This window comes from Chamaea fasciata, unplaced genomic scaffold, assembly GCF_029207755.1.
Source record: "Chamaea fasciata isolate MVZ Bird 193981 ecotype frontalis unplaced genomic scaffold, bChaFas1.0.hap1 SCAF_1, whole genome shotgun sequence".
Taxonomy (NCBI): Eukaryota; Metazoa; Chordata; class Aves; order Passeriformes; family Sylviidae; genus Chamaea; species Chamaea fasciata.
The window spans coordinates 108,466,084-108,493,801 of NW_027094086.1; the positions used below are offsets into that span (position 1 = coordinate 108,466,084).

At 39.1% G+C, this 27,718-nt stretch overlaps 1 protein-coding gene across 1 annotated transcript in view; it reads left to right on the forward strand.

Moving 5' to 3' along the window:
• The first annotated feature begins 3,136 nt into the window (after nucleotides 1–3,136).
• Nucleotides 3,137–27,718, forward strand: part of TRAK1 (trafficking kinesin protein 1) — a 102,301-nt gene continuing 77,719 nt past the window's right edge. Inside the window, exons 1-2 of the mRNA XM_066192980.1 lie at nucleotides 3,137–3,327; nucleotides 24,542–24,831. Of these exons, the coding sequence (XP_066049077.1) occupies nucleotides 3,242–3,327; nucleotides 24,542–24,831 (376 nt within the window). The 5' untranslated portion in view covers nucleotides 3,137–3,241. The remainder of the gene's footprint in view (nucleotides 3,328–24,541; nucleotides 24,832–27,718) is intronic.

The following is a 27,718-nucleotide window of genomic DNA, read 5'->3' on the forward strand; positions in this document are numbered from 1 at the left end:
GGTTTACAGCTTTCTTACGGTAGCCATATCATTTATTTTATACTTTTAATATTAAGATAGTCTACAACTCTGCCTACTTGCTCAGGGAATCATCTGCTCTTTACTGACTATATCTGGGTATCTGAAAAGCTGAGACATATTCCAAATGTTCTAGTTCTGAGTAATAATTTATCCTGCCTACATACAGTGTTTTCAGAGAAGCTGCAGGGGGAGGATTTCAGGCTGAACACATACTTGCTTGTGTGGGTATGAAAGGGCAGTGTAGGGGATATCCTTCACCAGAAAAATAATCCACAGTTTTTTCTGTAAACTTTCTTTGTTCATTATTTTGATTTGGATCTCACTGGGCCCAATACCAGTTACTACAAAGGACAAACTTTAATACCTTGCATTAGTAAAACAACACTAGCTATTAGCACAGGCAAGTGACTCCTTCCTCCAGACTCTCTTGATTATTTTTAAAGACAATGATCTTTTCATTCCTTACCACCAAGCTAAGATGGTAGTGAAAGTTATGTTGGAAATTAATAAAAAATAATTTGGAAATATTGAATTGAGATACATTGTAGATAAAGGAAATAAAGAAATTTTTGTGCTTTGCATGTAGACTTACTATAAAGGTGGTGGGTTTTTTGGTTGGGGTGTGTTTTCCCATAGCAAATGGACTATCAAAGAACAAATGTGCCAGACAGCACATTTATTCATTTATTTATTAAAGCAAAGTTATTTGCTTTACTATCACAATGTAGACAGTCTTGAGGATGTGCAGTGTGAGTAGATGGATGGTATAGGTCATGCAATGCTGGATTGGTGCTACTGTGTTGACACAATGTTTTATGGGTAGGCAGGAGACATTGGTTAATGTCTTGAGGCTTTGAAGGTTCTATTGTGTCAGCAAGGTGACCTCATAAAAATCTGTGTAAATAGCCTTTATCTGTCTATATCTATACAAGATTTAGTTGCCAGTCAACTAGAGTTAAATCCTAATTTATCTCCCTCAATATTTTACAGTGGCACAGTCTGGCAGAAGATAAATAATTTTACTGCCAGTTCATTCTTGATTATAGTGTCAGCAAATGTTCCTGCTATTGAAGATACGTGGGCAAGACAGATGGGAGATGGTGATTATGTGGACTCATTGGGAAACCTAAAAGGAAAGTGTTGATTGAAAAATTCTTAGTTCTCAGAAAAAACTGTTCTGCAATTTAACTTAAAAATTAAAGAAAACAAAAACTAGATTTCCACAAGATACTTTATTACCTCCTGTGATTTTAGGGAAACATCTCTTGGAATCCCAACTTGCACAGAAATGATATGAACAGGAAATCTCTCTTAGTTCTGCATTCTTAGTTCTTTCTTTCTGAAAGAAAGTAGTTCTTTCCAGCATTTCTGTTGCTGGAAAGAAACACTTTTCTCTGCCTTTAAAAGAGTATTTTCAGCCTTTAAAAAAGTATTTTATTCTCTTTTTTGACCACTGAGAGTGCTGTATTTGTATATTGCTGCAAATGTCTGTTCTGGGTTGTCTTTAACTGATTACTGGAGGTCTACTGCTGTGTTTCTTTCCTTTCTTTTTTTCTTTTTTGCATTCTTTGGGAAGAAAGGAGACGTCAGTTCTGTGTGAAAAAAATTTGTTTTTACTTTGTCTTGTTGTTTCATTGTCAGGCTCAAATTTAATTTCTTTTACTGCAGGTGTTTCAGTTCATGCTTATGATGAAGTGTAGAAAGGCACATGGGAATGTAATTGTATTTGCAAATGTAAATCACCTAATCAAATCCACCATTCACCATATGGTGAATTGCAGTCTGCTGTAATCATAGCCTGATATTTGGAACAGTTCTGCACTTTACTGTGTTAAACCTTGGATTCAGGACTGTTGTGAAGCAGGAAAACGGTGGTGTGAAAAGACGCTGAGAACACCTGGAGCTTCACTGAGCAAGTAAATGACAGTTCATGTATCCTAAAGGCTGGATGTTATCCAGTCATACAGTTATGCTCAGTTTGGAACTGAGGAATAATCATAAAATCAGAATGCTTTGGGTTAGAATGGACTTTTAAATGGATATTTTTTATTTGAGTAGACTAGAGTTCCCAGCAGCCAAAAGCTTGATGCAATGGGAAGCACTGTGAGTAGCCACTGATGTATGAGTCTTTTGATTAATTACAATTGAACTTTTAAAAATTTATTTAGTTAGATATGATGGGGGAGGTGACTTCTAATAAGCAAGATCAGATGAGGAATGCTTAAAATTGTGTTTTTTGTCCTTATGTCTGAAGGACCATCTGGTTTGGAATACTTTTTTCACAGAGGGAGTTGCTTTTCATATCTACAAAGATTCAAAAGTTTATCCTTGGTGCAGGCTTGCCCCTGGAAGACTGTGTTTTCACATCTTTTGTTTTGACACTGTGTTTTCAGTTAGATGAGTCCACAAAAGAAATAGCTGCTCAGAGGAGAGGTGGCTGCAATGGCAAGCTTGTCCTTAATTTGAGGGAACAGGAGGCTGGCTGAGAAGAACTGTTGAGGCTTGTCTTGGAGGAGAAATTAAGAAAGGAAATTCCTCACAGTTTTCTTGAGGAATAATAAAATATTTCCAAATTCTTAGAAGTCTGGTGAGGTGACAGGTCATACCCTATGTAAAATGCCATTTTGAGAAGGGCAGAGTTTGTGACTGGCTTTACCTTGAAGGATAATTCCAGGAAAAAGGGGTTTAATTTGTTGGAGTACATGTGTGCTTGCCAGATGAGCTCGTAGGTCTGTTCTCTCATGAGTGTTTCAGCACATGCAACAGAAAGCCTTAGCCTCTTGCGATGCATGCCGTTTTAAAGTATGGCTTTATTTTGCTCTGTAGATAAATCTTATGACTTTTGTGAAGACTCTGGAAACACTGCAGTGTTTTCCTGATGTTTAGAAGGAAAATATTTGCTACCATCTGTCCTGTCCAGAGGACTTTTGTATATGGTTGTCTCTACAGCTTTGTTCTCAAATTAAAAATTTTGGATGTGGTTACAAATGTAGATATTGTAATATGCATTTAAAAGATCAAGGTTTTAATGCAGCAGACTGAAAACAGGAGTAGCTTAACCCTGTTTGATTCAGTTTGGTAGTTTGTGTAACTGCTCTGCCAAGAGAGGGTGAGAGAACTTGTGCATGAGCCAAAGTTAAAATTGCATTCAAATGACCTTACAGGATCAAGAACTGTTCATGTAGGGGAAGCACAAACAGAAGCAACACTTGCCGGCCAAATGGTGAGATTCTGGTGGGGAAAAGGAGACACAGGAAAGGAAGAATGCTATGCAGATTGTCAGGAGCAAAAGGAGTTGAAGAACAGGTACAGCAGAGGCTGTTATGGAGCTGTAATTGCCCAATACTGTTTGTTGCTCTTAGAGCTGAGCTTTGACTGTAGTGTGTATGTAGTGTGTGTGCAGAAGCATCTCTGGTCATGTTTTAAATTAACTCAGACAAAAGAAAGAAACATGGCAAACGCTGCTTTAGTACTTTTCATTTTCCCTTACTCAGCAGTTTAGTTGAATGCTGTTTTTCGGCTGTTGCACTGCATAACGCTGCCTGGCATCTTTCTCAAATACTGCTGAGCTGAGCTGCTGTTGTGTTCTCAGATGCAGCTTTAGACTGGTGGAGCAGGGGTACAGACTTAGGCTGTGGTGTTCAAAAGTAGGTTAGTGACAGTGTATTCTGCTCCAGTGGGTCAAGGATCACTGTTTACTGTGGTCACCTCCCTCCCTGCCTCCACCTCTAATGTTAGCAAACTGGCATGTTATTTACCACCGTGAGGGTTTTTTTTGACAATAAACCAGAAGAAATCCGAGCTAATATTTTAAGGTTACAGATAAAACTGCTTTGGGCATCAGGTCTCTTAAGTTGTGGTATTGTTAAATATGTGCTATGCTGGAAACAGATCAGTGCAAGAGGAATTACTTGCACACTTTTTCAGGCTTTCTTTCAGCTGCAAAGAAATTGCAGTTACTTGAGGTGCTTGTGTTGTCCTATATTTGTAGGACAATTAATTTGTCACTAATTTCTGTTGGCCATCCTGGTGTTAATATTTATATGCTAGGAGTATTAATCTTTGTATATTCTGATAGCTAATTTGGTAGCTTTTAGCCTATTTATTGAAGCATGCCATTAATGGTGCCTGTCTAATTGGTATCCTGGACTTCATTCCATTAAAATGAAAATTCTTACAATATAAGAAGCTTAGACATGAGTATTTCCTTTGAAACGTGAGGACTTGGACTAAGGTTGTTGTCATTTTATTAAGCTTATGTTCTGGATGTGATTTGGGTTTGCTTCTCTGACCTGTATTTAAATTCAAAACCAGAACTTTAAAGCAGAAAAAAAAAAGCAAACCATATTGCTCATAATTCATGAATAATTTTGAACTGAACTGTTTTCTTTGTGGAACTTTTTTTTTAAGAACAGTTTTTCTTTTTAAATCCAATGGCTCTGGAATATTAAAGTGCTCTTGGAGAGTTACATTCTTACATTCTGGTGGCTGAAAAGCAGAAAAACTCTTTAGATTTTTCCTCCCCAACTTGATCTTCATTGCTATAATCCAGACAAGGAGCAACATTCTATAATTTGTTAGTTCTTTTTGCTGTTGTACAACTTGACTGTGTCTGAACTCCATGAAAAGAATAAGTATGCATGGTGGATTTGTAAAAAACACTTGCAACTGCTTCTAATAAAGTTTAACTTCATTTTCTACCTGTTCTTTATTCCAAAACCCATTTTAACTTCCAAAGTACTTTAAAGGGCCTTTCTGTCATTGGGAACTTTTGAGCTTTGGAGCAATGCCCATAATAGCTGTTCCTTGCTCTGTGATTGACTGACTTGAAGGAAGCTGACATTTCTTAATGAAAAACTTTGCATTTTAAAACTTTATAAATAAATACTTTGGATGTGGACTACCTGCAATACCTAAAATCCTTACACTCAAAAATCTCAGTGCTGCAGTTGTTTTCAGACTATTGTAGGAAAGCAAAGGGAAGGAAACGAGATGTTTTTGTAGAGTTTTTAGCATCTCTGACATGACATTGCAAATGCTTGTAATTGTAGTTGAGCAGAGATGGAGCTCAGATCAGGCAGAAAGAATACCCTTATTGTTGGTTCTTTTTAACCCCCTTCTGTCCCCACTGGTTCAGATAGGATTATATTGTGACAGAATTGCACTTAAATTCTAGTAGAAGCCCATGTCCTTAGGGAGTAGACTAAAAAAAATCTGAAGTGTTCTTGAGTGAAATACATCTGATGGGTTCTTCTTGTTCATTTCTGTATGGCTCACTTTTTTATCATCTTGTAAATTCACATTTCGCCTCCTGATAAAGAACATAAAGGTACAGTGAATACAATGAATTTTCCTTCCTGTTTACTTAACTTACCCACATTTGTTTTTTCTTTAAGATAAGTCTGCTTCCAGTAAGGTGCTTGTATTCATCACAGAGTGGCTCAGGATTTGTCCCACTGTTTTTTGTTTATCTCTAAAATACAGAGGAACAGCTGCCTTGCTCAGGTGTTGAGCAAATTTCAGTTCGTAGAGAGAAGGTCCTTTTGCAGGAACACATTAAATATTTTCAACAGACTTACTTCTTCTCAACCCCTAAACCCCCTCCCACAGCGCACTTTGTGTATCCCAGATGTTCCTGTTAAATGTATGTACTGCTGTGAAACAGAATGCAATCGAAAGAAATGTTTCTTACTGATTAACTGTGTGCAAGGAAGGAAAGTTGAACACAGATGAAATTTATGTCAGAGGTGCTGTAAGAAACAGGAGGTCTTGTCCAGCAAGCAGTTTGGTTCTACACATGTGAAGGGAGCTTGGATGAAAGCAAACAGTAGGTATTGTACTAAAACTTGCAGTTTGTACAGACTAGCAAGGAAACAAAATAACTTAAATGTTTAAACAGAACTGAAAGTGTTAGGACTGATTTATAGTACATTTACTAGCCTTCCTAACTAGGACTTCTTGTTAGGAATTATTCCGAGACAATTCATATACGAAGTTAAAGGCTGAGGAGGATATGTGGTCTTTTAGAGCAGTAGAGTTTGCCTTCAGGTCATCATGAGGCTGTTACAGGAATTACTGGGAAAACCTGAGACTTAGAAGTGATAGGAGTGTATATCACCTTTTGGGTTCCATATTGTTAGATTTTTAAGTACTGAAGCTATTTTCTCATCAGCTATGATAATTTTTTTGCCTTTGATCCCACCTCATGCTGAAATCCTTTCGCTCTAAAAGAGATGGAATGTGCTTTCTGATGTCATGTGACTTCTCACACAAGCTTTCATCAGAGAACTGGAACTGAAGGTAGAAAAGGTAGCTGACAAAGAAACTTTCAATAGAGGAGATGCAGAAAGAATAGCTGCCTAGTTAGGCTCTAAAAATCATGTGAACTGTAAGCCACTCAAGTGCTTAATTTAGAGGAAGACTGGCCTGAGAGGCTTAATATAGACAGCTCAGATATCATGTGGAAACTCTAATATAGACATGTATTGATATGAGAGACCTTGAGCTTATTTTTATTTGTTCCTGATCAGATCGTTTGTTTGCTTCCCTTCCTCAACCCCACTCTTTATTCTCAGGAAATGCAGTAATGGCAGCTGTTGCTGCACAACTACACCTGACTGTACCAGGGAGAGTGAGGGAAAATTGGCCTTTGGATACTGGCACTTGTTCTGATTTGTTCAGCTTTCAGTGGAGTCTTCAGTAAACTTTTTTGGTGCTCTTCCTGATAACTTTGACTGGGAATAAGTGAAATAAGTAGTGACTCTGGTCTGGATATCCTTCTGCTGCTGCTAAGCATTAGTGACTTCTGAAAGATGCAAGGTCACTGGGATTTCTACTCTTTTTCCTTTCTTTCTTTCTCTTTATGTCTTAGAACTAGTTTTTTGTGTTTGTCTGCTAATATTGTAGCTTCAAAATATAGCTATTACATCAACAGCATAATGATTTTAACTCTGTTCAGAAAACTCCTTGTTTCTTGCCTGGTCATTAACAAAACAGCAGTAGGAAGGTCACAGAGTCACTGATGCAACTTGCCCTCTGATGGAAGTGTCATGGGAAAAACAAATGGACGGGTGGATTCCCTCTGTGTTTGCAGTAGCCATGGAAAGTTGTGCTTTGTTAAAATCTCCATCAGGCTTAGGAAAAAAAAGCCACCCATAATCTTAAAGTTTTACTTAAAAAAAAAAAAAAACAAAACATTTTCAAGTATCACTTCAGCTCTTACCAGAAATTTATTTGGGATAAAATCATACTGTTGGTTTGGAAGCATCTGGGGATTTTAACTGTACAAGAAAAAATGTATCTGGAGTAGGTGGTGTTGATATCACTCTGAGTCTTCCGAAAATTACAGTCCTTAATGCAATCACCATCTATGACATGTAATTGTACTTAGGGATCTGTAATTTCATAACTAGCGAATTCAGTTTGGGAAGTAATGTTATGAAAGCAAGAGTGTTGTCCTCCATGTGAACAGCTGAAATACCTCAACGTCCTGACAAAACCAGAGTAAATTGGACACCTTCATGTTTAAAAACGTTTTGAACTGATGGTGAATGTTCCACTACTTAAGTTCTCAGTGAATAAAGATAATGTCTATGAACCATATAGAATAAGGGGAGGAATAAGAGTCAGACCAAGGCTTTTAGTGGTTGGTTGCAGAATTTTTGCTTTCATGACACAAGAACCCTTTGTTCATCCTTTTTTAAATAAGTCACAGTACTCTTCCGTGGTAGCACTGAGTGGTAGAAGTTGCTGAAGTTTGTGATCTTCACAGGGAGGACAGTTTTGTGTATGAAGTTTCTAAGTCTTGCTTTTTCTGTATCTTTCTGAGAGACGGCAAGTTGCTTTTGAATTTAAAAATCACAAATAGAGAGTTTGTAAGATGAACCAGTGACTGGGTATTTTTGATGTTGAAGCATTCCTTCCATTTCATAAAGTGCCATTAAAATTATTCTCCCTTCTCAAGGCTTGGTGGAAACATGCTTTGCATACCTTTTGGAGTCTAACTACTGGCCTTTGATTCTGTAGCTCAGGGCTTTGGGTAATAAAGGATTTCACGTGCATTTTTCTGTAGTGGTCACAGGAAAAGTTAAGCAGCAAAACCCACCGTGCAGGTATTCACACAGATGTGACCTGGGCAAGTCTTTTAATCCCCTGTCTGTTTTGTTACTGTTTTATAGCAGGGAAAATAACTGAATGTGGAGAGCCTTCCGCTTGCTTGTAGAATGTTACATATGTTACTACATGTTCATTCTGAAGACTTCCAGAGAAGCAGTCATGGAAGACTGCTGAATCACAAACCAATATATATTTAAGTGCATTAAGTTCAAATTATCAATTTGATTTAAACGTGTTTAGATTTTACAGTAAGTATTGCTTATAATGCAAAATCCTCAACTTTCTGAGAATGCCTGTTAAGTATCTGTCACCTGGGGAGAAAAATGTGTTCTGTCTGTAGTGGTCATGGATAGGCATGCAGTAAAGGCTTCCCTGCCTCAGCAACCATTCTTCAGTCTGCCTTTTCAGTCTCTCTTGTCATCAGACTGAACTGTGCAGCTGTTACTAAGTTTGCAGAAATGTTTTCCGCTGATAATATGCATGTCTTGTAGCTGAGAAGTTATTTTTAGCACTCTGGTGAGACTCTTAGAGTCACTGAGGGACAGAGCCCTGGCGGATATCTGGAAAAGGGAGTTGCCTGCCAATGGATTGGAATGGGAGAGGGGAAAATGGTACCTTTCATTACCAACCATCTTTTTCTATTTTTGACTACATTGTTCTTTCCTGGTAACTTGCAAAGAACAAGCGTGTTTCCCAGGTTGGTAAAATTGTGTTTGGCTGGGAATAATCTCTGCGTTACTGAGGCAAAATTGGTAGAATTGCATGTGTGGAAACTTCCATTTTCACTATGATGATGTTCAAGGGCTGCCCGGATCTCAACAGACACCTTTTAACTAGAGCGAATCTGAGGTGCTGCTTTTCACTCTGCCATAGTGGAAAGGCTCTGACCTGAGACAGTTTGTATGAAGTCTGAGTTACATTAATCTGTTCACTGCATTTGCTAATACACCAGACCTTTTCCTGACTGTGTAGTACCCAAGAAAAGTTGATGCAGATAACAGTGCCACTGAAAAACACATTGTTTTAAGTTGTGGAACCTTTAATTTGACCATAATATTCAGCCGCAAGCAGCTTTTAAATGTTTAAAATTTGGTATAACTCCCATGAGGCTCAATTTGACCTATTTTATTCATAAAACTATTACGTAAAAAGATTGCTGAGGTAAAAAAATAGCAGAAAGCACAAGGGGGTTCACCAGTTTACATGCTTATGTACTGAAACCTGCTGTTTTTTCTAGATGGCAGAATAGCTAGTAAAACTCACCTAAGTAATTTGCTGTGCTTTTCCTCTCTTCCAGCTTTTCCTTACTTTTAATGTGTGTTTTGTTCTAGTGCTATAATCAAAGGTCACCCCCAGTCTTTCAGTCTCCACATGCATGGCTGAGTGAATGCGTTTTTCCTTCATGTTTATCTTTGCAAAGAAAATCTGTGGGTGGAGAATTTAAAATGGGATTCAGAGTGGTTTGGGGCTTCTCTAAATGACATACCTGGGAATGCTGCCACATAGCAGACGCATTTCAGTGATGTGTATTCCACTGCTGTAGGACACCAAAGATGAAGTAAGGTAGGCTGCGACAGTTGCTACTGACAGTGTTCATAAAGTAACACTCCATGCAAAAGAAGGTTTGCAGGCATGCTGAAGAGCATCCTTCTTTCTTATTACTATTTTGGGCTAGGTTTTATATGTTCCACCATACTATTTCTTTGTAGTGGAATAGTGTCGTTTATCTGATATGAAAGAAACTTCTCTCTTTCTTACTTGAAAATAACTTTGAAGATATTTGTCTGTGTTTCCTTGGACCAGTCAGGATGGGTTCATGCTGAATGTCATCTCTCTTTGTTTTGGCTGATAGGCATTGGTCCTGCTCACGATATTGTGTGATGGCCAACTTTTGTTGTGCTATATGTGCAGTTGTGTGGATTTTTGGGGGCTTCATCCAGTGGTGTACTATAATGTCTATATTGTCTGTATAGGATATTTGTAGGAAAGTTTTGCATATGGCACTTCAGTTTTGTTGAGTTGGATATTTTCTGCCCGCTGTCAGGTAGATGTACTCTGGATAATTTGCAAACTTGCTTACTGAAGTTCAGTTTTATTTTTACAGCCGTTTGTAATCTGTCTGAAGCGCATAGGCCATAATGGTTAAAACCTGGTGGCTTTGGTGGTGTCCCTTGTCTTGCAGCAAAGGGAATTGGTGATGACTGCAAACTGTACTATGTTAGTGAAATGTGAAATACTTGGTTTTAAGGACTTTATGGCATATATGTCTCTGCTGAGGCTGATGATTGTGCTGAATAATATAAAAATGGTGTGGTCAGTGTCCTCTCTAGTTGCCTTTAACTTTGGCCGTGAATGTCCTGCCAGCACTGTGCAGCTGTATTACCTGCATGGATCTTTGGAGCAAGGGTAGAGCATGCTCAAATTCCCTTCCTGCTTTCATCTGTAGGAATATGCACTGCTACTGTGCACTAATCCATATTCTACATTATTTTGACGTGATTTGTAAATAGATGTATAAATTCAAAGAACCAAGCAGAGTAGGTTCATGTATCTTCAGTGAGATAGTTGTGACGCATGACTGCAAAATCAAGCTTCTTATTGAATGAGAATAAACATGTACAAGGGGAAAGAGGAAAACTCTGTCAAAATTCAAAAACCTGCACCTAAACACCCTATGATAAGTCACAAATGCACTGCAGCAGCAAGAAAATAGTAGTCTTTGTTCTAGCTGTGTGTTTGAGGTTTATGTGGTTTCTTAATTGCAATATAAATTGATATCTCTGTATAGGGCACTTTGAAAATGAGTAGCTTTGTTCTTCAGTGCATTCAGGTCTGAACACAAGGTAAAGATTGAGGAAGAATGGAAATCTATGAAATGGCACTATTATGCGAAAGTTTTTTGAGAACTTGAAAAAAAAAAACCAAAAACAAACCACTGAAAAACCCAGAGCATACTGACTGTTCTTAATTGATCTGTTGTCTGTGTCTGGAGTTGTTTTACATTGTTCTTTCCTATCTCACTGTAGATTTAGCATGAATTAACAGAAATCAGTGGGAGCTGTAAAACACCTTTCTATTGCATATCAACATGACTGTATGAGCACTACTCTAGCAGGGGGATTCTGTGGGAGACGGTGTGGGTGTATGCTATGGTGTTTGCTTGGAGTTTCATGGTCTGTTCTGGCAGAACCGGTCTCTTCCCTGACCTGTCTGGCATACTGTGCAAGTGATCTTAGCCTAGAAAGTTGTGGATCCCAGTCAAGCTGCTGACCTTTTCCTCACGCTTATTAATAAACCTTCATGTTTCTCCTGCAGTCAGTGTATAGAGCGAGGCTGGGGAAGAACATTTCAGCAGTGTCTCGCCCTGCTGAGAAGATGGCAGCATGCCTTTCTCGGATTGCACAGAGACACTTTGGGCTGGGGCTGTGCAGGCAGCTGCCGTGGAGTCTGCACTGAACACCAGCTTTGAAGAAAGGGCACAAGTGGTGGAACTGCAAACCTACCACAGAAATCTTTTAGAAGAGGGACATGTCAAGGAAGGCTCTGGTGCAGCTTGTCGCTGCCAACACGTTCACCCCAGAGGGGCTGTGCTAGACTGACTGCTCCTTGAAAGCTGGCTGCCTTTCTAAAATGCAGGACAGTGGCTTATTTTGGCCTTGACCTGTCAGTTGCTGGTGTTGGTGATGATGGAAGTTTACAAGGGAATTGCTGCTACGCTTGAGTCATGGGAAACTTATCTGTGCTTCCTGTTGTGGCCATGGAGATTCCAGCCTAATGATGAATATCAATAAGGTGTTTTTATTCAGTAATGTAAATGAGGTATATACATTCTATTTTTTCTTCCTTCTCTGTTTCCATGGTGAGGGACAGGTGTGTGAAAACTGAGTCATGGGACCTTACAGAGATATTCAAGTGCACTAAAGAGAAATGTAATATTGTAGAGAGAAGGTTTTAAAGTGACAGCAGAATGTTTCACTGAGAAGAGCAGAAAATAGTTCTTGGTGGAAATTGAGGGCCTTGCTGAACCGTGCATTTGGTACAGGTGAATAAGCAGCGTATTTCTGAAAACCACAACTGGATCTGGAACAGCAAGGGATGTAGGGGTAGTCTAGTGTAGCCACATCTCTACTGTGCACTAGGAAAAGCTACAATATTATATTCCATGTATCCTGCAGAGGAAATACTGCACTTTGCTCTTTAGAATAGTCTTGTGTTTTGTTTGAACTGCTGCATGTACTGTCTGGACTGCTATGTTCTTCTGACCAAAGGGATGACCAAGAATTCGTTAAACAAAGCTGAAACTTATTTGCATGGGGCAAGTGATAGCTCAGAGATCATTGCTGTTGTTGGGCATACTTTTTAATGTTACTTCAGCATTTCTTACTGAAAATTATATTCAAGCCCAAACCCGCAGGCAGATACACTAGAATATTTCACCTTGCTTATGCTTAAAGCATGACTAAATTTAAATCAGAAGCTTTTCTATATGAACTGTAAAACAAATTAAGTAGATTGACTTAGTTTCAGGGAAGTCAGTGCTTACATAGAATATAAAAGTATTTTTCTAAAATTTCTTTCTTTTAATTATGTGATATGCAGTCCTTTCTACACAAGTTAATTTTTTCCTTCTGCCACATTAAGTTGCAAGGAATTGCTCTCCAGACCTTCTTCAGTAGCAAGGAGAGCTTCATATTCTCTCTTGACAGTAAAAGAGATATGATAAAGCTTTGAGGTCTGCTGTAAGAATATATTGGAAGAGAATTGAAAATTAATGTAGGCTTAAATAATGGAATTGAGGGTGCTCTGTCTTGAAGCACTTTTTAATGTTACTGGCTTCAGTTGTCAAATCTTGGCTTCTTTTTAACTTTTTTAGCTCAAATAAGAGTTTATATATCAAATGAGCATCCTACACAGGGAATTTAAGAGCAGGTGGAGAGATCTGTTCCTTTCCTGCATTTATATTAAGGATTGTATCTGTAGGCCTTGCTTTCCATTTTACCTGTTGCTCTTGAAATCTGAATTTTCCACAACTCTCTTGACAGAAGCTCACTTCTTCGTGCACCAATAAAAAATGTGAGTCTTCCAAATAGACAGACTGTTACTTTGGCTTTAGTGATACTTTCCTATGATCTCAAAATGTATCATCTTCTTCAAATATAACCATGGGTACTTAAAATCCAGAAGATGTTCCAGTCTTATTATAGTTATTTTGAGAAACTGAGTATTGGGAATGATAACTTTCCTTGTGCTAGAGTATGTATGAGTCAAGGGAAATGAATTCTAATTGTGGCTCTGAGGCTTATAGGACCATTGCTCTGCCAAGTTAAGTCATGAAAAAGCATTTTGAAGGAAGACATTTCTAAGCATCATAATATACTTGTTTTGAGAGAGGCTTTCTTTTAGATTGTGGATGGGCAACATAAATGACTTTTTTAATATATTTTTCAACTGAATAAAGAAGTGCTTCAAATGCTGAGTTTTCCAACCTTGTAAAGCTACATATTCTCTGCACTTTTACATTTAGCGTATCTCTGTAATATTTTACTGAATTGGTTCAATTCCTTTTTATTGTCCAAGAAAGGGTTGCTTTTGATGCTGTAGTGAAAGGTTCCAGTTTCAGAGAAATTTCAGTCTTGCACAAGAAAAACAAAATCCTTAACATATAGGAAAAAGTTTTGTCTGAGAGCTGTTTTCCTCATGGGAAGCTGGCTGGGTTGCTTGCTTGAAGCTGCTGGTAGGCTCTGAATGCTTTCTGACTGGGTGCTAAGTTAGGAATAAGTCATAAGGCACGCTGACAAGTGGGGAGCTGAATTGGCTGATAGTAGAGCAGGTCAGCTTGTCTAGTCCACTTACAGTGGTTTTTGGTCTCAGTAGAGACTTCCAATTGAGTAGGAGCTGTCAGGGGGCAGTTTGGTCAAGTGCTTTCTTACTGCCCATGCCATCAATCTGCTAAGTGAGTTTCAGTGTCCAGGACTGCCTGTTGTGCATTTTGGAGAACATGTACATGCACACAGGAATTTATCTAAGGACAGCTTCAGAAAGTGCCTTGTCTAATGATTATCACAACTATTTTCCAAAATCAGTTTCCAAATGGTCTGGAACCATTTGATCCATCTGCACTGAGTGAATCCAAACTTCTGTTTTTGTGGTTCTTTGGGGAAAGCCACAATGCAGGATTTCAACTTCAGTCTGTATCTAAGTAAGATAGTCTGCAAATGAAGCAAAAACTGAACTTGTATTGTATTTAATTTGTATTTATACTTCCTAGCTTAAGCTCTTGTGTATTTCTCCCCTGTAAGGAAACTTTTTTTTTGTTTTGTTTGGGGTTGGTGGGTTTTTTTGTAAGTGTCAAGACTGTATCACAGCTTCACTCTTGCCATCTTCATGTTAATGCCCCTTGAATTCTAAAAAACGCTGTTTTAAAATCTTTGCTTGTGTGACTTTGACTTTAATGGCACTAAGCCAGGGATAATTGGCTCAGTTTCCTAAAATTCCACAGCCTGTTGTTAAGATAAACTTTTCTAGGTTCCCAAGAACACAGACACATGTATATGGTAATATACTGATTATACAGAGCAACCTTTAAACAACAAATTCTTATTTTCCTATTTTGTTCTTGATATTTACACACAAGCATCAGAAGCAGAAAAATGACTTGACAGAATAATTGTGCCGGTTTTTAAACGACATTGTAGCCCTTTGAGAAGGGCTGTGAAATGGCTTTGTTTTGCTATAGCCATTAGCCCCTAGGGGAGCTGGAGGGAAACAGCTCTGCGTTGGAATGGTGTGTGTTGAGATGCACCCTCATTAGTCAGGGGCACATGTCTCAGTTGCTGGGAAGGCCATGTGACCAAGGCTTTGGAATAAGGCCCCGAACTGTTGGTTGTTGAGGAATTTGTGGTCTTCTTATGTCACTCCTCAACACTGGAACCTAAAGTGCCTTGTAAGGTTCAGATATCAGCAAGTGTTGGAGATGTGGCTTTCTTTGGGCTGAAAAGGGCTGTGATCTGCATTCCCCCAGCCCAAAGCTTTAGAGAGGGGCTGGAATTATAGAGCTCCTGACAGAGCTGTGTGCAGTTCACTCGCGTCCTCTCAAACATAACAGTGTATGGATGAAAGCATTGCTCCCATACACATCTAGTCAGAGGTGGCAAAAGAAAACGGATATGTGGCCCAGGGATATTAACAGCCAGTTAAGAAATTGCGGGATGGGCTTTGAGAAACTCTGTGCACTGTGATTGTAAGGCAACCTTGAAGAATGATGGAGGCTCTCACTGGATTGTGCCAGGTGCTCGAGCACGTGGGGAGGCTCGCTGCCAGGGAGTGCGGGCCAGTGTTGCTAGTGAGCCAAAGCAGATCGACTTAGCATCTTACTCAGGGCAGGAATTGGTGGTCTGACTGTTCTTGGAGGTAAGCTTCCCAGTAGCTGTCTCTGAAATTGCTTCTAGCAGCAACAGGATATTTAAATTTCTTAATTTCGGGGGGGGGGAAGATGTTCTTACTCAACAGATGGGGTTTTGATTTGTTTGTTGGTCTTATTTTTTAATCATCTTTTAATATTATTACTCAACTTAGTCCAAAGCAATAAACTCAGTCTGAGAATAAGTGGATCAAGACACAGGAGTTATGGTGTGTGGGCTTTGAGTTTTTTGAGTTTTGTGCTAGTTTTGTTGGAGTTTCTTTTTTTTTTAGGGCAGTTTGCAAAGAATTTTGTTCCTCTTATCCCTGCTCTCACTGACTGTGTGCAATAGGAAACAGTAAAGAAAAGCAGCAGTCTTGTGTTATATTTTGTGCAAATATTTTCAGAAGGTCAGCTATTAAAATTTGAAATAATGACACTTTTTTCCAATCCTGTAAATCAGTATTTTTTAAAATTTAAAGTGTACCAACTCCATGTAGACTGTCAGAACTCATTGCAGAGTGTGAGAAATGAGAAATTCCTCCTGTAACAGAAGAACAATAGTAATGCAAAACAAGATTAAAATTCCCTCCTCTCCCCCAGGTTTTAAACCATGATAAATATTTGGTCTGAGCCAGTCTATTCTTTGTTTAGAGTTACTTGACTAAAACTCTTGGCCTTAACTTGCTGGCAATTAGGTCTATTGTATTTTTGATTAAACAGTAGTGTAGTGGTGGTGGGAAACCAACATACTAGCATGGTCTTTTGGCTGTCTTCCCCGCTCTTTAGTGTTGCCCTGAGGAGCAAAGTATGGCTGGGCTTGCTCATCAGGGGTTTAGCTTGGAATGGGAACAGATTTTAATTTGAATATCTTTACCTACTGCCTGCTGTCTTAGGGCCAGCCATTTTTCAGTGAGTTCTTGGGGGGTTTGTTTTTGTTTCCACTGTACAAGTAGCTAGTCCATGTGTGTGTAGGGCATTTGTGACTCTCTGCTCTGCTGCTGGGCAAATGCTCTCACTGCTCCTTCCTGTGGGTACGAAGCAAGCACAGCACTCAATAGCAGAGACAGTGGTGTTACCTAAGCTGCTGCAGTTCAGAGGGTTTGTGTCATCAGCAACTCTCCCCAACTAGCAGAAAAACTGTACCCAAACCCCTCATTTGAAAGCCTTTGAGGTTTGTGGAGAAGAAGTGGGGAGTTCCATTCTCTTGCGGTGTATAAATAAAGAGAATTTTTCATATTTCTGTTATCACTGTTCCCACCCATATTATTTGAGGACCTGGTTTGCTGTTGATGTAGTCATTCTCCCCATACCTGAACTCTGACAAATCTTTGATACCTGCCTTTTTTTGGTGGTGCAAGGTGAAATGCTGGTAGACATGGTGTTCATGTATCAAAACTGATGCTCTTGTACTCTAGCTTCTGTGTTCACTGTGTTTGAGGCTGGAGTCCATGCATACTAAATATAATAGCAGCCTAATCCAAAATGATTTGGTGGGGTTTTTTGTTTTGTTTTGCTTTTTTTAAGTCATGAGATCTTATTCTTATCTTCAGCAAGTACTGGTCCATGCCTTTGGGACCCGTCTCATGGTGATCTACCTCAGTGAGCCCCTTGCACGTGCATGGGTGTGAAAAGAAATTACATGTTTGCAGTGTTTATACTTTGCATTGCCATACCTCTGAGCTTTGGTTTCTTTCTTCATGAATTCCTTGTTTGCCTGCACATGCAGTTCTGGTACACTCTGCACTAGCGGTGGTGGTTGAACAGCTTTCCCTTTCCAAGGCAGGTACGCGCTGAAGATCTCCCAGCCAGGAGCACGAGGTGAAAGGAAACGCACCATTTACGTTTTTGCAGTTTTATTTTTTCACTGAGAGAGGGTGATGGTGGGGAGGGCATGGTTTTTGGCCTATATTTAATAAAAGGAGAGGGAGCTGCAGAAAACTCCCGGTGTAATGTGAGCCTTACACAGGGAAGAACTATTTATAGATCCCTGCAATATTTGCCTGAAGGAACTCGAGAGCAGAGCGGGGCAGTGTTACATAAAGCTGGGTGAGAGCACACTTGTGCCCTCACAGCTGCGAAGGTCAAACCCTAGGCTTGTCCTACAGTAGGCTTCCACTCCCCCTTGCCCTGCGGGGAGAGGAGACTGATGGGCTCCTTCTGAAGGCCAAATCCTAGTGGTGAGAAACTTTGGTTTGTGGAGAGCAGTGGCGTGGTTTTCTTTTAAGAAGATTTTTATTTGTGATGTTTTGATTTCATTGTTTTTTGAGAAAACATGGCTGTCTTGATTGATGACTTAATGGTCAAATAAAGCTAAACAAGGTCACAGCAGCGGCTTTGAGGAACTTGAGAGTGAGATTTCAAGCTGTCTATGGTTATATTATGGTTAAAGCAGCTTTTTGGTTATTGCTGCTGCTATTGTGGCTTTTTTTCTCTAGGGGTGACTTTTTTATTCTAAATGACATTACCATGCCACTGGCAGTTAACCAGGTATTGTTCTGATTTTGGATGCCTTCATCAGTTTAATACTTGTTTGTTATGAGGCTTTATTAGTGTCATTTTAGAAACCCTTCAGATCTTTAGCTTGAAAACCATTTTTTATAGTTTCAAAGGCAGAAGAGCCTTTCTTAGGGAGGCATGTACCTTGAGAAGATCCTTCATAGCGTGTGGCATTAACACTGGGTGTTGATACTTTCCTGAAAGATTGCATTTGGCTAGGTCAAAGCATTCCTGACCCCACAATGGAGGAAAAAAAATCCAAACCCAGCAAAAAGTGTGGTATATGATCTGAATGTACTATAAAGCTAGAAAGGTTCGGCAAGAAGTTTGATTAAAATGGCCTGGAATAGCTTTAAAATTTTGGATAAGGGTGTAGTCTGGAGTTGTCCAAGATGTTTGTCCCTTTAGTTTTTACTGTAAAATTTTTGGAACTCTTGTAACATGAGAAATACAGAATTATGTAAAATGATTCAAGGTAAAGAGCTTCTCACATTCTATCACTCTTCTATAATGCTTAGACTCTTTATGTCCCTTGAATTAGGGGTTTTAACTAAGCAGTCAGCATTCTGCATGTTTAAAAGGCAGCTTCTGAGCAGAAACTGAACTCCATGGTTTATAAGAGAGAACATACTAAAGCACACAAAACAACTCAGTAAATTATTTGGGATCATATTCAGCTTTTATCTAAAAGTTAAACAGTTAATATTTATGTACGTGTGTGTGTGTGAAAGCCAGACTTTCTGCAAATGGTTGTTCCTTCAAGGTTTGACAAAGTGTATTTAAATGGAAGAAGGCATTTTGACTGGATTTTGAACCACCCACTTAGTGAAGAAATTGTTTTTAAATTAAAAAAAAAACCCAAACTTCTGTAGATTCAAAATATGCATTACGAAAGAAATAAGAACTTTTATACTTAAAGCAATTTTAAGTTGTTTCAGTTGATTATTTTCCCAAAGAAGGGTGGGTAAGCATATTAATCTTTTTACAGATGAGACAGACATATAAAGACATACATAGCTTTGATTTGCTTCAGTGTTTACATGGAGCATTTTGCATCTGAAGTATCTTTTTTGGGGGGGTAGATAAAAACCTTGAGGATTCTTTTTAAACAGCATAGTAAAATTTACCGGACTTAGTTTAAAACAGAGACGTTTAGTAGATTTATAACGTGATACAGAAAACAAGGAAGGATATTTCTGGTGGGACTCTTTCAAGTACATGAAAGGGAGGAATTTGCATATTCTAAACCCCTCAGATGTGTTTAAACAGCAGTTAGTAATTGAGAATTAGTAAATGAGAGCACAGGATCAGGGCTCTGAAGCTCCAGGCAGATATGAAGAGTAGAAAGCTCTCTCGATCGCTTGATATCTTGGGGTTCTGTCTAAACTAGCAAATACTTTGGTCAGTAGGGATGGGTGACTAGATCAAAACACTGAAGCTTCATAATCTTCATTACTTATTTGAGGGGGTTACTTTAGGTTAGATTTAGCTTGTCACCTTGGGCTGAATGTCCCCGCTTACCTGTGCAGTTTGAAGCTTCTTGAAGGAGAAAATTTAACAGGTGCATGCCAGATGGCTTGTCAGTGATGTAGCCCATGGGGCTACCTGAAGTTTCATGTCCCTGTGATACAGCAAGTAGCATTTGAAGTGCATCTTGCAGTAGAGTTTTCAAATCCTTACACAAAAGGGGATTGATTGTTCATATGCATCAGAGCTGTAATGCAAAACCAGCTAGCTCAAGTAAATGGTTTTGCTTCTGCTCTAAATCAGACAGCACAGTTGAATTACGTATGAGAGTATGCATAGCAAAAGGATGACCTGGAAGATTTTAGTCAGATGTTCTGGAAAGATATTTTTTCCCTCTGTTAAGGAAGTATTTCTTTAAATTTGCAGGCCTTCACAATGTCCCAGTTGCCATTTTAGACTGTTGAATAAAAGTAGTGTTTGAATCACAAAATCTGAGCTGGATAATTAAAAATGGTTCAAAGCTTAACAATCACCAGGGGATGCAGCATGTGGCTAGCACGTTAGGAGTTCCAGATGTTTTGTGACTACAGTAAATTGCTTTTGCCACGATCCAAGATGGTGGCTAAGAATGATGTTTCAAAGTTTTGGACAACTTACTCAGCATTGTTGGACTCTAGGTAAGCACATGGCTGAATATCTCTGTATCATCATCTGCTTTTGATGGAGGAAGAAGGATTGCTTAAAGTCATTTGTGTATTTAGATTGAGAGTTAAGTTGCATTTAGCGCTGAATGCAGAAAAACTCCATTTCAAATGACAGTGAAAAAGCAAGTGGTTTGTTTCATTTGCTTGTATATGAAATTTGTAATGGATGAAACTCAACCCTTTCCCCACAAAACAAACTGCAAAGAAAAAATGAACTAATTTCTTCTCTGTCCAGATTCCAGAAATGGCGAACTGTTGTGGAGATCTTCTTTCCCTATATCTCAAAACCATCAAATTTTGGCTGTTGTCTAATGTAAATGTCTGTTAGCGTTGAACTGCTTTGCCTAGATAGCTGGCAAAGCTGGATTTTTTTTTTTTTTTTGGTAAGTGGAACACAGTGCTGACTAATCACAGCTCAGTTCTTGACTTGCCTTTTGTAATCTGGGCTGCCACAGGTACACTACAGTCCGTACCCAATGTACTTCTTCCTCAAGTCTTGATTACATTGCAGTCATGGTCCAGTCTATTATGTGGATGTACTGTTGGATTGCAGAGGTGTTGGCTCTATATAGAATTTAAGGTCTTGATAAAATGATCATGCTAGTACTCTGTTTTAGGCACTTATTTGGTTAGACCAAAATCTGAGCATTCTATAGAGATGGTGTGCAGGAGCAAGTCTTTGTGTTTATGTGATCACTCTAACAAAGTGCAAGGTTGGAATGATTGCCTTTCAACAAACAACTGACAAAAACGTTTTTTTTCAGACTAGAATGACCTCTGTAAAAAATAGGTAGATGAAAGACTTTAGGAAATTTTGCTCTTTCAGCAAACAGTTTTACACTAAGAATTTAGTTCAAACATTCCAAAGTAAATATTTCTTTAGTCCCACATCTATCTATTGGCCTCAAACTGTCATTGTATTTAGACTGGGAGAAGCAGTACAATACAGCCAATAGTAAAATGCAGCTTTTACCATACTGAGGCAAAAGCTGAATTATGTCATATTAGGTAGGAGAGAAGTTGGATTTAAATCCTAAATGCAATCTGCTGTTGACATACGCAGTAGAAAGAATGAAATGGGTTGAATTTTCATTAAGAAAAGTTATAATCTGATTTACAAACTCTGCACTTGTTTGGATGTCAGATTAAGTACAAAACTACAACAGTGATTTATATCCTCATTTGTATGTCAGGAGGAGTAAATACCAAGGAGGTCAATAACAATTTTTACCATATGGATGTTGTATTTCGTGGTGACATTGACTGAAGAATAATATTAATGTTGTGTATTTCCTGGGAACAGTAGCTACCATGTCCATTTATCTTTGTGGCTGTTTTGACAGTCTGGTAAATAGTGCTTGGTTGTTTTTATGTTCTGCAGTAGGAAGACTTAGAAGTTTAAAGGACAAGTGTGCACTGCCTGGATTAGGTGGTAATATTTGCCTTGCAAGAGAGGCCATGCAAACAGTGCCTCTGTAGATTTTAGAAGAGTGAACAACATTTCTCCTCTGTGTTTATGGAAACTGAGGGTATTTAATAAGTCTGAAAGGAAGCAGACACACACATTTAGTTTGGCTTTCTTTCCTCAATGATACAAACTTTTAAGATCAAGGCAAATTCTCTTCCTCAAACCTGAACTTTTTCATGTAGATGCTTCATGTATTTCTGTAGTAGACCAGGCAGACTGACTGTTGTGAGTTTTGGGAGCTTTAGCTTTTGTTCCTTCTTTGTGCTTTCAAGCTTATTTTCTTCTAGTTTCTTTAAGTGCCAACAGTGAAACAGTTTGTGTGATGGAAGAGCATAGATGACCTTTGTTTCTGGATGTGTACCTCTGTTTACTCTTAACAGAGCCAAAGGTTGATGTGGGGCTTACAGGAGTGGGGAGAACTGCTTCCATGGTGCCTCAGTGGAGTGAATGTTAAGAGGTGAAACTCATTCAACACAAACTTCTAATGCAAATTGGAATGTCATGTTCTGGCCAAAAGTACTTTTGGTGAGAACCGTGTGGGAGAGAGTCAGAAATGGTGGTCAGGTATGTCAGATGTTGGATGTCATTTGTTCAGAAAAGTTACAAGATCTTAAATTCCCAGAACTCATTTGAAGGCTGCACACAAATCACCCCTTAGTTATCAGTGTTATTTCATTCAGGAGTGCTGTTTTCTTACTGGCTTCCTGAGGTTGCTAAGGCAGGGCCTGGGGAGGAGGGCAAGAAAAGCTGAAAAGTGCTGTTGATGCTTTTAGTTATTTAATCCTAGTCATGGCCTTGTTCATAATAAAACACTTATCTAACAGTTTCCCAAAACAAATGTAATTCACAGATGTGTGGTAGCAGCTAGGACAAAATTGAGCCTGTCTAATCAGTCACTCTCTGTATTTCCAGTCCATTTTCTTGTTTATAGCTCAAACTGTTTCTGTCTTCAGTGCAGAGGGAAAAATTAAGATTTGCGTTTTGATTCCAACTTCATTTGGGCAAATAATTTCTAATATCAGTAATCTCCCTCTTGTTATTTCTAAAGAGCTCCTTGAAAGGGGACCACTTTAAAAGTAATTGGTACAAATAACCCCATTGTTTTTTTCAGAATGTACTGTGACAGTGCAGGAATAATGAATGCTCTTCAGGGGAACCCTAACAGTTTCTGTTAAAGCACTCGAGTGGAACTTTCTCTTCCTGCAGCTGCCATAGTAGAGTATAATTTTTATTAGGGTATAGCATAAATTTATCATTTGATTTAGGAAGTTCCTTTAGCTGTTACGGTCCTTACAAAATGCAGTTTTTGAGTCTTTGAATGTGAGACATACTTGCAGGTTAAACGATACCGTGCAGGAATACAAACGTATGTAATTGAGGAAAACTTAATGAAATGTTATTTTGTGTATAAGGGTATTTTTTCCAAGAGTTAATATTGTCCATCTGTTTTCTAGTTATGATGTTCTGATTTCAGTGCAAATGTATCCTTGCTGAGACCCTCTGGAAGAGGGAGAGAATTTTGCTTTTTTCTTCTTTTGCCTGTGGTGAAGGGAAAAAATAGGTAGAGAAAAATGATGCTGGTGCAGTGTTCCAGCTTTGTTGCAAGACTTTTCTGGAGCTTACTCCCAGAAAGTCTAAACCCCTGATTTTTGTCTTGACAGTTTAGAGACTGATATTTGAGTCTTGCAGTGAGTTTCTAGAAATACTGTCATGTTTTTGTGGAGCAATAATGTTACTGACTAGAAATGCCAGAAGACAGGATGCCAAAATAATGAGTGTAACTTCAACAGCAAATTATGATTATCTGAACATGTTCCAGGGGTTAGAGACAGCCTTTTTCACATGGAATTCTCAAAAAAACCTGTCGTTCTGGTTCTCAGTGAAGCACTGAACATAGCATGTTCTGTTGCTGCACTTGCATATGGACTTGCATCCACACCTGCTGCTTGCAAATCGGTGCAATTGTGTTTTCTTGCTGTCTGTCTTCCTGTTTTTCCCATGTTGTCTGGGTGTTCCTGTGCAGCTTGTTCTTCAGCTGCTGCTTATGCATTATTACATATATAAAGTTTTCAAGTGCTTTCCCAAGTCTGTTTTTCTGCAATCCCATGATAATATTTTTCCTTTTCTAGCAGTAGGGAACATTTGCTTACACAGCTGATAACCAAAAACAGTAGCATACCACCAGTTTTTGCAGTGGCTTTAGCTCCCTAAGGTTTGGTTAAGTTTTGGGCAAATTGTGGTCGTCTTCATTCCTTCTCTGGCCCATTCCATCTTGCTGGGAACATCAGTATCCAGCCTTGAGGGAGCAGCAATATGGTCAATCCTTTAACCCAGGGCACACTGAGTTTTGTTTTCTGTCTTCCCTGTAAAGGGATCAGAGGTGCCAGCTGCCAGTCTGTCAGTGAGGGGCTGGGCTGTACAGAGGAAAGTCTAGTACAGTTATAGTACAAACTTCTAATCATTGCTGTTTTGTTTGCTATCAGTTGATTTCAAATTAAGGTGTTAATAAAGTGCCAGTAAATCAACCAGGGATGTGCAGCCTATCAGTATGACCTGGCTTATACAGATGCTGGGTCACACATAACTTTGGTCTGGCTGACAGGAGGGAAAGTTGGTGAATGAGCCAAGGTGAATGGACTGTGCTTACTGCAAGTTGGGATAGGCAAAAATGTGGATATTTAGTCAGCTGTTGGTAAAAAGCACAGTGCAAGGACTGGCACTTTGCAACTGTGCGAGGTGCAGAGTGCACACAACTGGGCAAAGTGCAGAGACAGGCAGCTGTTCCACACGTGAAGAGAAATCATCTCTCCTGATACACACTTTTTGGAATGGCTTGAATTGAATATTTGTTTCTTTTGTGTTCTGCAGAATTGAAGCCAACTCTAGTGAAGAGAAGGAGTTTCATCTGTGCCAGCCAGCCCCAGTCTCCAGTGCTGGTCCCCCTGATGGCACATTGTACAAGCCTGTGAAACCTGCCAAGCTGGACGCCACAGCTTTGCACGACTGCACTTTGGCCGCCGCTGTGCCTCCCTCGGAGCTGTCGAACCATGCAGTCCTAGCCCGCGACACAGGCATTCACGAGGAGCACTATGTAAGCGAGGGCGTGGAAGATGATGTGCCAGACTACAGAGAGTACAGAGATGCCTGCACCATTACTGGTAAGCAGTCAAATCCTTTACCTTGTTGGGCATGGAGAGGTGTAGAGTTAAGCTTCTGTTCTTAAGCTTGTGGTAGGGTACCTGCTTCGTGGATAGTGCTGTCGCTGTTCTGCACTTTTTCTTGTTTAAGAAGTGATTTCACAGGCACCAGGATTTTCAATGAAAGCACTTTGTAATGTTTAAGGTCCTTGCAAATAGGCCAGACCAATGACAGCTGTGAAACCAGGTTACTCTATTTATGTACTAGGTAAATTGAACCATTTGAAAATTTGTTTGAATGATAACCAAAGTCAGGGATGAGGAGAAGGGAACACTGCGCCTTAAAGTTTATGGAATGCTTGTCCTAATTTTCAGCGTAATTTAGATTTCTGTCTTCATATGAGACTTGTTTTGTGGGAGAAAAGGGATGGGAGAAATAGGATCTAACATTTTTACTGTACATATTTTTGCTTTCCAGTGTAATTTCATTTTCACATTTGTTCTGGAACAGTAAAAATTAATGTATATGGAATGGCTTCTTCTGCACGCTTTTATGAAAGGTTGAATACCTTATTATGGATTCGTACAAATAAATGGAATATGTGTTGAAGTATGGTATTTTAAATAGAATTAGATTCTTACTGCTGTGGTCAGCTAACCCATTTTTTTTGTGTTTGAATAATCACTGTAACTCTGTTTAGTCATGTTTATGGCCATGAAATGACAGGGGACTTCCATTCCAAATGCATGGTTTGTTGGCTGAGCTGTGAGGTTTCTTTTAGCCTAATGGGACCTTGTGAGTTCCAAGCCCTTTTGGGAATGTTTGAGGAGTCAGCTGAGTTTTTGGAAGGGAGAAATGAGTTGTCTGAGAAAAACAGCCATAAGACTAAGGCCGTTCTACTTGGCAGCCAGGTACTTTTATCCTGAGTTACTTTCGGTCCTTTCTAGAATTGTCTTTAAATCAGAGAACTAGTTAATGGTGACTGTCAGCAGCTGCTTTAGTAGCATGCCTTAGCTTAACTCCGCCCAACCGTGGTGTAGTTACTAAGGGCTGATATTCTGAAAAAAAAAAAAAATGGGAAGAAGGGCAGAGGTGCTCTCAAGTCCACCCTGATTTCCTTGGGAAGGCAAGCAGCAGGATTAACACTGGAATCACTTTGTCAGGTCTGTGTCTACATAAAATAGATGTCTTGTTTAAACAAACTTACTTGCCATCCTTCCTTCCTTGTTTTCATAGAGCTCCTTAACTGGTTAGTTCAAAAATGGCCATCCTTTTGACTTCCATGTAGGTATTTGCTTGTTAGGTAGACCAGAAACTACACATCACATAAATGCATTCTGAGTAATATAACTTTTTTCCAGGCCCCTTGTAGAAGGATCTTGCAGTCTGTTCTGTGGGCTGTGGCCTGTCTCCCCTTCAGCCACTCTCCTCCCTCCTCTGTTAATAGGAATTTAACTTTGTTTTTCTGTTTCTGACTACAAGCCAGGACAACCAATTTCTTTGGTGAATCAAGATGCCTTCTTGATTATGGTTTCTTGAAAGGCAAGACAAACTCACTTCTTAATATTTAAAAAGTTTTTATTAAATGGAGGCCAGTGCATGTTCTTGCTACTTCACAGTCCATCGAGGCTGATGCAGTTTCTGAATCTGTTTCTTCTTGCTTAGCTGTCAGCCAAGTATTGTTTACGGATTGGTCCTAAATTGCTTTTTTAAATGGATTTGCTGTTCTGCAGTGTCAGATTTGTACTGTTTGTGACTTGCAGTAGAAATAGCAGTGGTTTTGTTGATTGTTTGGTTAGTTGGGTGTGGGTTGTTTTTTTTTTTTTGGTTGGGTTTTTTTTTGGCTTTTTTTTTTTGGGTGTTCGTGGATTTTTGAGTTTCAGCTTTTTGTTGTGCATTTTAAAGGTGTCAGAGGGCACAGGCTGGAAGTAAGGAATTGGTCTCATATTTCCTCTGTAAAATCTTTATCAGTATTCTCTGCATGTATGCAGTGCATACCCTTGAAACAATCTGAAAGATAAATACTTGATTGAATTGTCAGGATTGTCAGAGACTTTAACATGAGAACTTTGTTTATTTCTATTTGACAAGTTAGCACTATTTGTATTTTTAAATTGATGAGTGGGAAAAAAGTTGCTCATATCAAGTCTGCATGTACTATACTTTTTCTTCTGATGCCAGGCCTTGACTCATCCTAGAATTGAAATTCAGCAATCAGGGTAATCTGTATTTTTTTATAGTCTTAAATTAACACCTACAGCCTATTGTACAAGTTATCTGCAAAATTTTTTGCAAATAAAGGCTTGAGCACAGTTAAGAAAAGAATGGGAAACTGAGGCAGAGTGTGGTGTGGTGATGCTTTCTGGAATGCAGCAAGCTAATGGCAATTGGAGCTATCTCTGGTGTAGCTAATAGCAAATTGTATGGTGTGCATATTTTGCTATTTAACTTTTCAAGACCACTGATGCTCAAAGAATTTTTAATGCTCCTTCCTTTTCTTTTTGTTATTGTTTTTGTTTCCTGTTTTGTTTGCTGGCAGTAGAGAGGCACTTGGGCATTCTCTATCAGCAGCATCATCTTTCCTGCCTGCGACCTGAGAGCAGATTGAATGTAGCTGAGAACATTGCATATTCTGATTGTGCTGAGCGTGTGTTCTTGGATATAGGATTGGCTTAAACATCTCTTGTCCCCAAACCATCTCAGAATTGTGCTTGAACAGATTTCTGTGGGAGTGCAACTTAGAGGTATTTTAGGCAACTGGTCTGGATAGAATCCTTGCTATGCTTTTGTGTCAGACAGGAGATGAGAGTTACTTTTTAGTTAGGTCACACCTCTGATAGGTCCTGTTGTGTGGCCTAAAAGCAATTCTGTTGGCATAACAGAGGCAATAAGCACTGTAGGACTGGG